The 15,013-nt window shown below is 41.1% G+C and overlaps 1 protein-coding gene across 9 annotated transcripts in view; it reads left to right on the forward strand.

The window, feature by feature from the left end:
* The first annotated feature begins 630 nt into the window (after positions 1-630).
* SLAMF6 (SLAM family member 6) overlaps positions 631-15,013 on the forward strand; it is a 34,726-nt gene continuing 20,343 nt past the window's right edge. For 2 of the 9 annotated variants that reach the window (XR_007135479.1, XR_007135480.1), the window contains exon 1: positions 631-841. Coding sequence is in view for 5 of the 9 variants with exons in the window: in XM_047784158.1 (XP_047640114.1) it covers positions 793-841 (49 nt within the window). In the remaining 4 variants the exon portion in view is untranslated. The remainder of the gene's footprint in view (positions 842-15,013) is intronic. The other 7 variants (XR_007135481.1, XR_007135482.1, XM_047784152.1 and 4 more) reach the window with 5 other exon arrangements.

Raw genomic sequence — 15,013 nt, forward strand, 5'->3', positions numbered from 1 at the left:
TATTTTATCACAATAAAAGATATACAAAAAGGAAAAAAGTAAACATTTCAATTCACATTGCACACAAGATTTTTGTACTTTGTGGCAGAATAATAACTCAGGTAGTCGGTGTAGGAGCATGGGCTGTGATGCAATCTTTGATATGGCTATTGATTAATATTTGTGGCTTAAGGCTCCAGGGAGTAAGATCCCCACAGGCCTTGTTTACTACAGGGAGTGTACTTACACCCAGATGGACATTAATCCCTAATCCCCTGTGACTCAGTTTAGGGAAGAAAAGGACAAAGAAACTATGAGACATTTATGGGACATTTCCACCCCTAAGACCCCATTGGACACCGGACTGATATAGGTAATTGGGCAAGGTCAACGGGAAAAAACCATATTTTTATGGACCCCACATTGGTACCCCCCTATCTTCAAGGGACACAAACCCCTATAAGAAAATAGAGAGTTGGGGGGGCTCTTCTCGCCACTCCCAGCAGTCCTGGGAGCTATTTGCTTTCCTGCAATAAAGACTTTGCTTGCCTGCTGCCTGTGTTATTTGCGAAGTTCATTCTGCGGCTGCATGAACAAGAACCCGGATTCCGGTAACATCTTTCTGGCATCATTTTGCTCATAAAAAATAGATTAATAATAAAGTAAAACTATGACTGTTAGTATGAAGATGTTGCCACGACCCTCTGAGAAGAAGGAGGAAGTGTCAGAAAAAAAGCAGTTTCAGTTTATGAGAAATTGGCAAGAACATTGACTGCCTTGAGGTCTCCAGCACCAATCTCCACTGCTAAGAGCATGATCTGGCTGTTCCAGTCTCTCACCCTTGTCTTCTGCCTTGACCCAGGTAAATGCTGAAGGGGACCCAGGTAGTCATTAATGAGTCCTGGTTTTGTGCAGCTTGCTTAATCTAAATCACCTCTGTATGGGTGTCTGTCTATCTCTCTGCCAAGGGATCTGGTGGGGCTCACAGTGGTGCCTGATGACCTGCCATTGCCTTGCAATTTGAAAACTTAAAGCCTGAAATGGTTCAGAGTTAACAACTTTACTTGTGTCTATATTTAAGGGAATTATCTGCCGGGATATGGGAAATGAGTTTTCTGAAACATGTTGGGTTTATGACAAACATATTGCATAAAGAACAAGGATTAAGACAAGATTAAGATTAAGGATTACGAAGGAAATCCTCTCAGCAAATTAGCTACTATCTTACTGTGTGATCTCTGGTAGGTTACAAGTTCCTCCTGAGCCTCATGATCTTAATCATACTGAAGATCACACTGAGAAAAAAAATATTGAAAATCTATGGTTCAGCTTAGCCAAAATTTCTGTGCCAAACTGAAGTACTAGAAATAGTCCTTTCAGATTTGCTTATTGCAGAAAAAAAAAAAAAAAGTTCTCCAACTCTCCTTTCCTCTGATGCAAATCTGGAGCTAGCTGGTTCAGCATACTTAATTTGACAGACAGAAAGGAATTCTCTGAGCCTTCCTGCTTTCCATTCCCTGCTATCCACTACATGAAGCATGAAGGTTCATTTCATGTTTGGGGAACCACAAGTGGTCTACTGGGGCCCAAACATAGGATTTAGGGACAGATGGGGCAGGTGATGAGACAGGAAAGCTAGCCCAAAATTAGCTCAGTGTATCAGATAAAAATAGTTAATATTCATTGAGGGCTTATAGTGTTCCAGGCACTGGGTTATCTGTACATGCATAGTATACATAAGCCTTATGACAGTTCTGTGAGTCTATAGTATTATTATCCCCATATTATTATTAATATGTACTATTATACACTGTTACTATAGTTTTAAAAACTTACCCCAATTTCATTAGCCAGTAGGTGGCAAGCTCTTGAGAAACAATGGCAGCTAGACAAACATGGCAGCAGCACAAGAGAAAGAAAGACAGAAGCAAGGTCACCATAGATGTAGAACTAACTAGATAAACTGACAATGGGACTGAAAAGTAAAGAGAATTCATTAAATCATCCAATAAATAGGAGTTTCTTTTGTGGCTCAGTGGGTTAAGAACCCAACTAATATCCGTGAGAATCCAGATTGATCCTTGGCCTCACTCAGAGGATTAAGGATCCGTGGGGCTGCAAGCTGCGATGTAGGTCATAGATGTGGCTCAGATCCTGTGTTGCTGTGGCTGAGGTATAGGTCTGCAGCTGTAGCTCTGATATGACCCCTAGTGTGGAAACTTCCATATGCTGTAGGTATGACCTTAAAAATGAAGAAAGAGAAGAAAGATGAAAGAAAGAAAGAAAGAAAGAAAGAAAGAAGAAGAAGAAAGAAAAGAAAGAAAAGAAAAGAAAGAAAGAAAGGAGGGAAGGGAGGGAGGGAGGAGAAGGGAAAAGAAAAGAAGACAGAACGCCAGAAAGAACAGAGAAGAGACCGAAAGATAGAACTGCCTTAAGACCGACTGAGACCTACCTCACCCCTCCCTCCCTCCCTCCCTCACCTCACTCCTCCCTCCTCCCTCCCCCTCCCTCCCCGCATCTACCTCGCCTCCCTCCCTCATCCCTCCCTCCCTCCGCCCTCCCTTCCTTCCGTCCTCCCTTCCCTCCCTCCCTCCCTCCCTCCCTCCCTCCCTCCCTCCCTCCTCCCTCCCTTCCTATTCCTCCCTCCTCCCTCCCTTCCTTCCCCCGCCTCGAGAAAAAGAAAGAAAGAAAAAGATTATCCAATAAATATTCTTTGAGCACCTACTGGATGCCTGGCACTGTTCTGGTTTCTGGGCTACGCCATGAACAAAGTAGGCAAAAATCCTGCCCTCATTTAGCAGAGGAGACAAACTATAAACAAGATAAATAAGTAAAATCACATATTGGATAGTGATAAATGATAAGAAGGGAATAAATCAAGTGGGAAAAGGATATGAAACATTTCGGGGGGAAGGCAAGTGAGATTCAGACAGGGTAGCAAAAAAAGTTTACAAAGTTGGAGGAAGGCGGGAGCAGCATGAAGAGGAAGGTGATTTTAATTTTGGACCAACCAATTTTAAGATGTTAGTGTGATATCCATGAGAAGATTTCCTGAAAGCAGCCAGAAATCTAGGACTAAAAGAAGAACCGGGCTGGAGGCTTAGAAATCACAGCATAGAAAGTGAAGCTAAGGAGAATAATGGAAGGAGGACAGAAACTGGGAAATAGTATAAATGCAGAAAGAGGAAGAAATGATTTATATATATATATATATATATATATATATTATATACACACACACATACATATATATCATCATATATACACATATATATATATATATTTATATACATATACACACACCACATATGTTGCTATATATGCAGGAGTTCCCATTGTGGTTCAGCCGTAACTAACCCAACTAGTATCCAGGAGGACATGGGTTCAATCCCTGGCCTTGTTCAGTGGGTTAAGAATCCCACTGAGTGCTATGAGTTGCCACAAGCGTAGGTTGCAGATGCAGCTTGCAACCTGGTATTGCTGTGGCTGTGGCATGGGCTGGCCCTAACCTGGGAACATTCATATGCTGTGGGTGCAGCCCTAAAAGACAAAAAAAAAAAAAATTCATCTATATATTCCAGAACCTCTCCCTGGTCTAGGAGCAGACTCGTGTCTTCGTCTCTTTGCAAAACTGAACCCATCTCTAGAATTAAATGTTATTGGGAATCTTGATATAATGCTGATTCTGGAATGGAGACAAAGAATATCATTTAGGAGTTCCCGTCGTGGCACAGTGTTAACGAATCCACTAGGAACCATGAGGTTGCGGGTTCAGACTCCCTACCTGGCTCAGTCGTGGTAGTGGGTTAACGATCCGGCGTTGCCGTGAGCTGTGGTGTAGGTCGCAGACGCGGCTCGGATCCTGCGTTGCTGTGGCTCTGGCGTAGGCTGGCAGCTACAGCTCCGATTGGACCCCTGGCCTGGGAACCTCCATATGCCGCAGGAGCGGCCCAAGAAATGGCAAAAAGACCAAAAAAAAAAAAAAAATCTACATTTAAAATAAGCTACCATGTAACCCCAATGTTGCTCCATGAACCACATACATGAGACAGTCATATTCAACTTGGAAGGAGGAAGAAATAAGAACTAACTCTTGAGACGCAGATGCAATATTTCTGATGCCCAAGGGAGAACAGGGGTAGGAAATATATGTTCAGCCAATACATGGGGGCCAACCAATGATTCTGAGGTTTTTAGTCAAAAAGTTGCAGGCTTTTCTGCTAAGAGATTGCAACCCACATAATTCCACTTCCCCCGAGCCGTGTTATCTACTTCTCACCAACCATCCACACCTTCAAATGTTTATGGTTGCTCGCCACAGGTAGAGAGGTGTTTTACATTTTGTCATTACCCTCAAGGACAGCTGTGTCTTTCCACTTCTCAGAATCTGCAGTCTGTCCCCACGGGACCACCAGCCTTCCATGCATTCCAGTTTTCAGTCTCTGACTCCAGATCTAGCCTCAGTTGTGTTACCATACACAATGATAATTTTTGCCTTTTTTTATAGGTGAAATTCACAAAACATAAAAGTAATTTTAAGTGTGCAATTCAGTGACATTTTAAATTCACAAAGTTGGGCAACCATCACTTTTATTACTCCAAAACATTTCATTACCCCCAAAAGAATTTCACCACCTGTACTCATTAAGCAAACACTTCTCATGTCTTCTCTTTCTATCACACTTGTAAACACCAATCTGCTTTCTGTCTCCATGGGTTTACCTATTCTGGAGATTTCGTATGAATGAAATCATGCAATATGTGACTTTTTATGTCTGACTTCTTTAATTTAGTACAGTGTTTTCCAGGTCCATTCATGCTGTATCATGTATCGATACTTCATTCTTTTATTGCTGAATAATATTCGACCATGGGTATATACCATATTTTATTTATCCACTCATTTATTCATGGGCATTTATGTTTGTTTCCACTCGACTCTTGAGAATAGTACCTCTATGAACCTTCTGTACAAGTATGTATTGGTGTACCTATTTCAATTCTTCTAGGTATACACCCAAGAATGAAACTGCTACATCATATGGTAACACTTAATTTTTTGAGGAATCACTAAACAGTTTCCTACAGTGGCTACACACCAGTTTATATTCCAACCAGCAATGTATAAGAATTCTAATTCTCCAACATCTTTACCAATGTTTATTTATTTTTTTTATTATATTAATTGCCACTCTAGTAGATGGTTGTGTTCTGATTTGCATTTCCCTAACAACTAATGATATTGAGCATATGGGCTAATGATATTTCATGTGTTTATTGGCCACTCGTATGTTTTCTTGGAGAAATATCTTTTCAATTCCTTTGCCCCTCTTTGTTGGAATATTGTCTTTTGGTTTTGAGATGTAAGAGCTCTTTACTTTGAATCATAGATCCTTATCAGATAAACAATTTATGAATATTTTCTCCTATTCTGTGTTTTCTTTTATTATGGTGATAATGTCCTTTGATGCACAAAAGTTTTTAATTCTGGTGAAGTTCAATTTATCTATTTTTTTTCTCACGTGTCTTGCTTTGGTGTCATATCTAAAAATCCATTCCCAATCCAATCTGATAAAGATTTACCTCTGTTTCCTTATAAAATTTTATATTTTTGCTTTTATAACTAAGCTATTAAGTTTTCGAAATAATTTTTGCATAGGTGTGAGATAGGTGTTCAGATTCATTCTTTTGCTTACAGACATTGTGTTGTCCCATCACCATTTGTTGAAGGAGTCATTCTTTCCCCATGGAATGATCTTGGCACGCTTTTCAAAAATTAATTGTCAGGGAGTTCCCGTCGTGGCGCAGGTTAACGAATCCGACTAGGAACCATGAGGTCGCGGGTTCGATCCCTGCCCTTGCTCAGTGAGTTAGGATCTGGAGTTGCCATGAGCTGTGGTGTAGGTCGCAGAGGCGGCTCGGATCCCGCGTTACTGTGGCTCAGGTGTAGGCCAGTGGCTGCAGCTCCGATTGGACCCTGGCCTGGGAACCTCCATATGCCGCGGGAGCGACCCAAGAAACAGCTAAAAAAAAAAAATTAATTGTCATAAATGTATGATGGACTCTCAACTCAATTCCATATAGACATCTATAGCCATCTTGATGCCAATAATGCACTAATGTGATTACTGCAGCTGTCTAAATTTCAAAATTGGGACATGCGAATTCTCCAATTTGGTTTTCTTTTCTTTTTTTTTTTTTTTTGCTTTTTAGGGCTGCATGTGCAGCATATGGAAGTTCCCAGGCTATGGGTTGAATTACAGCTGGCACGCTGGCCTACGCCACAGCTCATGGCAACACTGGATCCTTAACCCACTAAGCGAGGCCAGGGGTGAAACTGCATCCTCATGAATACCAGTTGGGTTCATTATCACTGAGCCCCAAGGGAACTCCCAATTTTGTTTTTTCTTTTTCAATATTGTTTTGGCTAGTTGTGAGTCCCTTACAAATTCAAATGAACTTGAGGATTGGCTTTTTTTTTGTGTAAATAAGTCGTGAAAGTCATTGGAATTTTGATAAAGATTGAATAGAATCTATAACTTGCTTTGAGTAGTATTGCCAAATAGTTTACCTTAAAACTGAGTCTTACAATCTATGAACATAAAATGTCTTTCCATTTATTTAGATATTTTTTAATTTCTTGTGGAAATGTTTCATTGTTTTCAGTGTATAAGACTTGAATCTCTTTGGTTAAATATTTGTAGATATTTAATTTTTTGGACACTATGTATATGGAATTGCTTTCTTAGTTTCCTTTTCAGATTGTTCATGTGCTAGTGAAAATGCAGCAATGTTGTATTTTTGTAAATCAAAATTTTCGTAAATCGATCTTCTATTCCATAACATTGCTTAATTTGTTAGCTCTGATGACTTTTATGTGGATTCTTTATGATTTTCTACTTATGAATCATGTCATCTGTGAATATGAATAGTTTCACTTCCTTTTCAATTAAGATAACTTTTATTCTTTTTCTTGACTAATTGCTGTAACTAAAACTTACAGTATATGTTAAATAGAAGTGATGGCATGGTTATTTGTTCCTGGCCTAGGTGAAAGGCTTTCAGCCATTCATTCTTTTTTTTTTTCTTTTACTTATATCTTAACTGTATTTTTGTATTTTCCCAGTTTACTGAAAACGATCTTTTCTGACATTTATCCATTTGGGGAATTTTAGTTATCTCAAAGTACACAAAAATTACCTATATTGCCCATAACTAAGCACTAATAAAAAGAATACTTAACATAGCAATATTTAAGCATTCCACATAAAAGAACTTTTTCCAACCTATAATTTTTTTTCCCACCTTAGCTAATCTATATTCAACGTTTGGATATATATATATATATATATATATATATATATATATGCAGATGCATCCCTCAAACTGACCATAAGATGAATCAGCACACAAATTCCTTCCTCGTGGATAGAACTCAAGTTCCAGAGGCAAAGTGGTTCAAATGGGAACAAAGGAGCTGACTTCCTTACAAAACAAACTAGACAGATGCAAACTAAGGAGTAGTAAGGAGGCTAATGATTAACCCACAAATCTTTCTCTTTCCGATCATGGAGCGCACACGCGTGCACTGCGAGCGTGAACTGACTCCTTTCTCCTCAGGCCCTTGCATCAGGAGCAGCGCAGGAACTTTCAGCCATTCTTTTTTTTCTTGGTCTTTTTGCCTTTTCTAGGGCTGCTCCCGAGGCATATGGAGGTTCCCAGGCTAGGGGTCTAATCAGAGCTGTAGCTGCTGGCCTACACCGGAGCCACAGCAATGCGGGTCCAAGCCGCATCTGTGACCTACATCATAGCTCACCGCAAGGCCAGATCCTAAACCCACTGAGCGAAGCCAGGGATCGAACCACAATGTCATGGTTCCTAGTCGGATTCGTTAATCACTGAGCCACAACAGGAACTCCTCAGCCATTCATTCTTGAGTAGAATGTTAGTTGTGGATTTTTCAGATGATTTTTTCAAACTGAGGATTTCCCCTATTCCTAGATTCTTAAGTGTAGAAGCCTGTTGGATTTTGTAAATGCTTTTTTTCTTTGTCAACTGAGATGATCGTGTATCTTTTTTCCTTAATTCTACTAACGTATTGCATTAATTAATTTTCATATGTTGAGTCCTCTTCCATTCCTAAAATAAATTCCAATTATCCATGGTGTATAATCTTTTTAATATGTTGCTGGATTCATTTATTACTGTTTTGCTGAGGATTTTTTCATCAATATTCATAGAGATAGTGGTCCATAGTTGGGGGGGCGATGTATGTGTATGTGTGTGTATGATATCTTTGGCTGTGTTATCAGGGTAATACCGGCTTCATCAGATGAATTAGCAAGTGTTTCTGGAGTTCCCACTGCGGCTCAGTGGTAATGAATCTGACTGTTATCCATGGACCCCGGTTCAGTCCCTGGCCTCATTCAGTGGGTCAAGGATCCAGTGTTGCCTTGAGCTGTGTGTAGGCCAGCAGCTGTGGCTCCAATTTGACCCCTAGCCTGGGAACTTCCATATGCCGCAGGTGGGGTCCTAAAAAAAATTTTTTTTAAATTTTTTACAAAAAAAAAAATTTGTAAAAGAGAGAAAATGTTTTCTCCTCTCCTACTTTTTGGGAGGAATTTGAGAAGTTTGATGTTAATTATTCTTTAACTATTTGGTAGAATTCACCAGTGAAGTCATCAGGTACTGGGCTTTTCTTTGTCAGGTTTTTCATTAGTGATACAATCTCTTTACTTGTCATAGATCCTCTTAGATTTTTTATTTCTTCATAATCAGTCTTAGTAACCCATTTCTAGGAATTTGTCTTTTCATCTAGGTTATCTAATTTGTTGTTATACAGTTATTCACAGTATTTTCTTACGACTGATTTTTATTTCTATAAGATCTGCAGTAATGTCTACTTTTCTCATTTTTAAAATTTGAGTCTTCTCTATTTTTTTCTTAATTAATTTAGTTAACCGTATGTCAATCTTTCTGATCTTTCAAAGAACCAATTTCCCCTATAAGCACAGTGTCGACTGCATCCTGTAAGTTTTGGTATGCTGTATTTCATTTCACTCCTCCTACTCAAGATCTTACCCTATGTATCTCTTCCTCTCTCTACTAAATCTCTTGAGAAATCAGGCCCTACCCTTCTTCTGAACCGTTTCATGCTGAGCTGAAGCAGCCACTATATCCCTCTTCCCTATAGAAAAGTCTAAGCAGTCCCCTAGGTTAGATATCCCAAAGTTTCTCTGACATTTCCCTCCTTTCATGATCAGTTCAGTCTCACCTCCCCGCTATCTTTATTCCTTCCCATTTCTCAAAAATATTCCATGTTTCTTATACCTTCCCAAAAAAAAATGGTTCAGGTAATCATTCAAGACAATCTACATTTCTGGAGTTCCATCATGGCTCAGTAGTTAACAAATCTGACTAGCATCCATGAGGACGCAGGTTCGATCCCTGGCCTTGCTCAGTGGGTTAAGGATCCCGTGTTGCCGTGAGCCGTGGTGTAGGTCACAGACCCAGCTCAGATCCTGTGTGGCTGTGGCTGTGGCGTAGGCCGGCAGCTACAGCTCCAATTCAAACCCTAGCCTGGCAATCTCCATATGCCATGGGTGCATCCCTAAAAAGCCAAAAAAAAAAAAAGGCAATTTTACATTCTAATCTCAGCCTACTTAGTATTCCCTGAGTTCCCTGGGCCAGGTTATGGGGGCATAAAGCACTAATTAGTATTACTCATGTTTTCAGAGTGACTGAGCCATGCAAACAAAACACACTCCAAATTTCTGCTGAGTCAACATCTTCACCAGAGCACAGGCAGGACGCAGCACCACCCCCATGCTCCAGGTGGTCCTCACTGACTTAGAAAGGATACTTCTCCTAGGCCCCCATATCAGCCTTCTGTTGCAGTCATTTGGGTGTCCTCCCAATTCTTAATCTCCTCTTTTGGTTCTAGTTGTGCAAATCTGCTGTCAGTGGAACTACTTAGAGGAGACCTCAATGCCCTGCAGAGAACAACAGTATTCAAGCCAAGGATGCTGACCCAGGACATTCCCAAAGCATCAGTGCTGGTTCCAGGCAAGAGTAGAGAAAAGGCCTTTTTGTACTTTCTGGGTCACCACCACATCATCTGGGTCCCGAAGCAGCTCTCTAAGAGGAAATATTTATGCTGCAGAACCTTACAGAGACAAAAAAAGTGAGCCACTCAGACACCTGGGGGAAGAGCAATCCAGGCAGAAGGAATTACAAGTGTACAACCCTGACCTGTTCCAGGAATAGCCAGGCCAGGAGGTGTGAGCAAAGTGAACACGGGGGGAGTTATAGGATGTTAAGTCAAAGAGAGAAAAATGACCTTTTGGTCCTTATAGGCCATTATAATTATGTTGTTTTGTTTTTGTTATTGTTTTATCCCCATTTAGTCTGACAAATATAACATGCAAAGAGAAAACTGTACAAATCCTAAGTGTCAGGTCAAAGAATGAACACATGTTAAGAAATGGCACATTATCAGCAGCCCAGAATACCTGTTTATGCTCCTCCTACCCCCTCCCTCCCTCCTTCTCCCTCCCTCCCTCTTCTCAAAGGTAACTCTATCCCAACTTTTAAAAGAATAGATTTGTTGAGTTCCCATTGTGGCTCAGCAGTAATGAATCCAACACTAGTTGGAGGACACGGATTCTATCCCGGCCTCGCTCAGCGGATTAAGGATCCAGCAGTGGAGTGAACTGTGGTATAGGTCGCAGACGCAGCTTGGGCCCTGAATTCCGTGGCTGTGGTGTAGGGCTGGCAGCTGCAGCTCTGATTCTGACCCCTAGCCTGGGAACTTCCATATGCCATGGGTGCAGCGCTAAAAAAGACCAAATAATAATAATAATAAAATTTGTTTTGGAGTTCCCATTGCGGCTCAGCAAGTTAAAGACCCAGCTTTATCTCTGTGATGATGCAGGTTCAATTCCTGCCTCACTCAGTGGGTTAAGGGTCTGGCATTGCAAGCTGTGGCATAGTTTGCAGCTGAAGCTCTGATTCAACTCCTAGCCTGGGAATTTCCATATGCCGCAGGTGTTAGCCCCAAGAAGAAGAAAAAATAAAATAAGTAAATAGATTTGTTTTGCCTGGTTTTTAGCTTTCATCAATAAATGGAAACTCACCATTGTATTCTATTTGTATTTGGGGTTTTTTTCAACTCAAGATTTTGCTTGTGATACTCACCCATGTGACTCCAAAGGGACAAAGGAGCAAAATGACAATTAATAGCATGTTAAAATGCTGATGGGAAAGGTGTAGTAGAGGGGGCATTGACGGCCCTGCTCATGTGATGAGCATGCTTATGACCATCTAGAAAGAGAGGAAGTGTGAACTCACCCAGGAGATGGGTGTCAAATCCAAGAGACAGTTCCTCCTCTGCTCAGATCCCCTCCTTTGAACTAGAAGATCATGAGAAGGTTGAAGTTGTGGTAATGGTTCTTATACACTGATTCACTCAAACATTTCTAGATCCTACTTGGTGTCAGGAACAGTGCTGAGATATAAAGATAATTAAGGCTGGTCAGCTGGACAAACTAGTAAACAGAGCACCACAAAATACTGTAATAAATGCTAGGAATCTGGCAAATGATGCTAAGGAAGTACTTCTTTAAGAATGATTGTGGAGTTCCCACTGTGGCACAATGGATCAGTGGCATCTCTGCATCGATGGGATGCAGATTCGATCCCTGCCCAGCACACTTGGTTGAGGATCCAGTGTTGCTGCAGCTGCAGCTGCAGCACAGGTTGCAACTGCGACTCGGATCTCATCCCTGGCTAGGGAACTCCATATGCCTCTGGTTGGCAATGAAAAAAAAAAAAAGAAGAAGAATTGTGATTATTTCACTTTTTTTTTGCTCATACATTAACAGCTCTGTGATCTGCTCATGAGAGTACAGCCATTATATGTTATTACATTTATATTATCAGTTTTTTATCCCCTCAGTTACTAGACTATTATCTTTTGGAACAGAAGAGATATCTTCTTCGTATCATGAAAAGAGCACAAATTAGTTAGCATCAAAGTAGTTGGGTTTGAATCCTGTTATTCTTTAGCTGTGACCCTGGGGAAATTAGTTTTAACTTTCTCTGTGCCTCAGTTCCTTGTCTATAAATAGACAATAATATTCATCATACCTGCTTCACAGAATTGTCAACATCAAATGAAATAACATATAAGAAGAACAGTAAATTCCTACTATTCATCCTCTAATCCTGCAACCCTACTATGCTGAACACAGTAGGTATTTAGAAAATGTCGAGCTTTATTATATTTCATCAGCAAAGACTTGTGGGCCTTGGAGTCCGTGCCAGGGAGTTGATGTGGTTGTTCTTCTCCATCTCACGCACTCATAACTCAGAAACTGGGTTGGACAGTGTGGCCATGACCTAGGAGTGACCAACCAATGTGGGAGGGTAGATCGGCCAGGATCATCTGGACCAACTACCCAATAACCAAGAGTGGTAGACATTTGTCAGACTCTGTGATTGTCCATTCCAATGTCCATTTCAACACTTCTCCTAACTCTTTCCTCTTCTCATATCCCTGGACTTCTGTATCAGAGAGCCTCCGACGGATTGGCAGAATAAGGAGAAAGGGTTGGGGGTGGGCAGGAGATGGGCAGGGAAAGTTATAGGAGTTTCCTTTCTGTGCTTGCAGGGATACAGTTTCACAAACCAGCTCAACCCCACTGATTGTGAACGGGACCCTGGGGGAGTCAGTAACTCTACCCCTGAAGTTCCCTGAAGAAGAGAAGATCATGTCCATCACCTGGCTTCACGATGAAAATCTATCATCTTCATACGGCCAAATAAGGCACAAAGTCCACTAATACACGTAACTGATCCAAACAGAGCAATCGATTGAACACGTCACCAAGTCCTACTCTCTGCAACTCAGCAACCTGACAACGGCAGACACAGGATCTTACACCGCCCAGATAACCACAACCTCCGTAGTGTTTACAGTTATTATCTGAGATCTTCAGTGAGTCAAAGCTTGGGGTTTAATTATGTATGGACTAAAAAAACAATACATTCAATCCTATATGACTGCAGGTGTACACTATAGCCTAGTGGTAAAAAGCATGGCATTTGGAGCTAGTTCGAGGTCTAGCAGGAAAATAGTTCAATGGTATTGCACAGAAGTTAGTGACAGAGCTGAGATTAGAACCTAAGTCTTGTGACTCCTAGACCCTGTACCAGGATCCATCACACTTGAGACAACTTTCTTCTGCCGCTATTTAGAAAGACCAAGCACGACTCTTCTGCAACAACACACCCTCGAGGTTCATTGCCAATGCCTTCTCATGGCCTTTTAGGGTACCACTCCTTCAAAGACACATACACAAAGAGATGTGTAAGCTACACCAACATATTTTACATATTGCAAAGAAATTTTAGATATAATTATATAGATTTTTAAACAAATTGACCAGGCAAAGGATGGCAACAATTTGATCTTTTAGGCCAATATCAATTAATTGGGTGTAACTGCTTAGGGTTCAGTGTTTAAAAAGAAGTTAGAGTCATGTTAAGTTTATTCACTGAGTCAACAATATTTGTAACCACAGACAATGTACAAGACACTGTTTTAGGCACTGAAATACATCAGTGAGCAAAGATCCTTGCCCTCATGGAGCTGACTTCTGGGTGGAGAAAATGGGGATAATAATAAACAATAGACATAAATATAAACAAATGACACAGTACGTAAGCCATTAGTGCTATGAAGAAAAGAGTAACAGATCAGCATAGGGGGAAGTTCCCTTTGCGGCTCAGTGGAAAAAAACCCAACTAGTATCTGCGAGGATGCAGGTTTGATCCCTGCCCTCACTCTGTGGGTTTAAGGATCCAGCATTGCTGTGAGCTGTGGTGTAGGTCGCAGATGTGGCTCAGATCTGGTGTTGCTGTGCATAGGAGCATAAGCAGCAGCTGTACCTCCAAATTCGACCCCTAGCCTGGGAACTTTCATATACCACAACTGTGGCCCTATTAAAAGAAAAAAAAAAAAAAAAAAAGACCAGCAAGGAATATGGAGCATCAGGAGTGCCAGAGAGCAGAGGTCCATTTTAAATGGAATGGTCATAATAGGCTTCATTGAGAAGATGACATATGAGCCAAGACTCTTTTACCTGTTAGAGGTAAAATAGCCATGCAGACATCTGGATGAAAAACCATCCAGCACAGGCACTCCCGTGCATCTGGCAGCCTCAAGGAACATCAAGGAGATTAATTATTAAGGAGCGAGTGAGGAGGACCAGTTGACAGGAATGAGATCAGTCAGGAAGCAAGGGGCCATGTCACATAAGGCCCTGAGAGCCATCACCAGGACTTTGGCTTATGCCCCGGTGACTGGAGGGTTTTGCAGAGAGTAATACAATTGACTTACTTGTTTAAATGATACCTTTGGTTGTTCTATTGACACAGGCCTCAAGGACAGTGGAAGTCACTGCCAAGTTCCCTGTGGCTCAGCAGTATGAGCCCAAACTAGTATCCATGTGGATTCAGGTTCAATCCCTGGCCTCATTCAGTAAGTTAAAGATCAGCACTGCTGTGAGCTGTGGTGTAGGTTGGCGGATGCATCTCGGTTCTCCATTGCTATAGCTGTGGCATAGGCCAGCAGCTGCAGCTCTGATTCAATCCCTAGCCTGGGAACTTCATATGCCACAAACGTAACCCTAAAAAGCAAAAAAAAAAAAAAAAAAAAAGACTGGAACCTGGACCAATTAGGAAGCCTTTGCAATAAGCAAGAGATAATGCTCTTAATACCATAGGACACAGTGGAGGTGGTGAGAATGGTTGAATTCTGGATATATTTGGAGGTAAAGCCAGAAGATTTCCTGATGTGGGAATATGAGATGAAAAGATGAGTCAGGAGTGCCTCCAGGGCTTTTGGCTGGGGCAACTATGCATTTTCAACTAAGATGGAATTCAGAAAGCTGCAGATTGAAAAGGTTCTTGGAGAGGAAACAGGAGTCCTTGTGAACACGTTGAGTTGAAGATACACTGGAAGATATCATAT

The sequence above is a fragment of the Phacochoerus africanus genome, chromosome 6, assembly GCF_016906955.1.
Source record: "Phacochoerus africanus isolate WHEZ1 chromosome 6, ROS_Pafr_v1, whole genome shotgun sequence".
Classification (NCBI taxonomy): domain Eukaryota; kingdom Metazoa; phylum Chordata; class Mammalia; order Artiodactyla; family Suidae; genus Phacochoerus; species Phacochoerus africanus.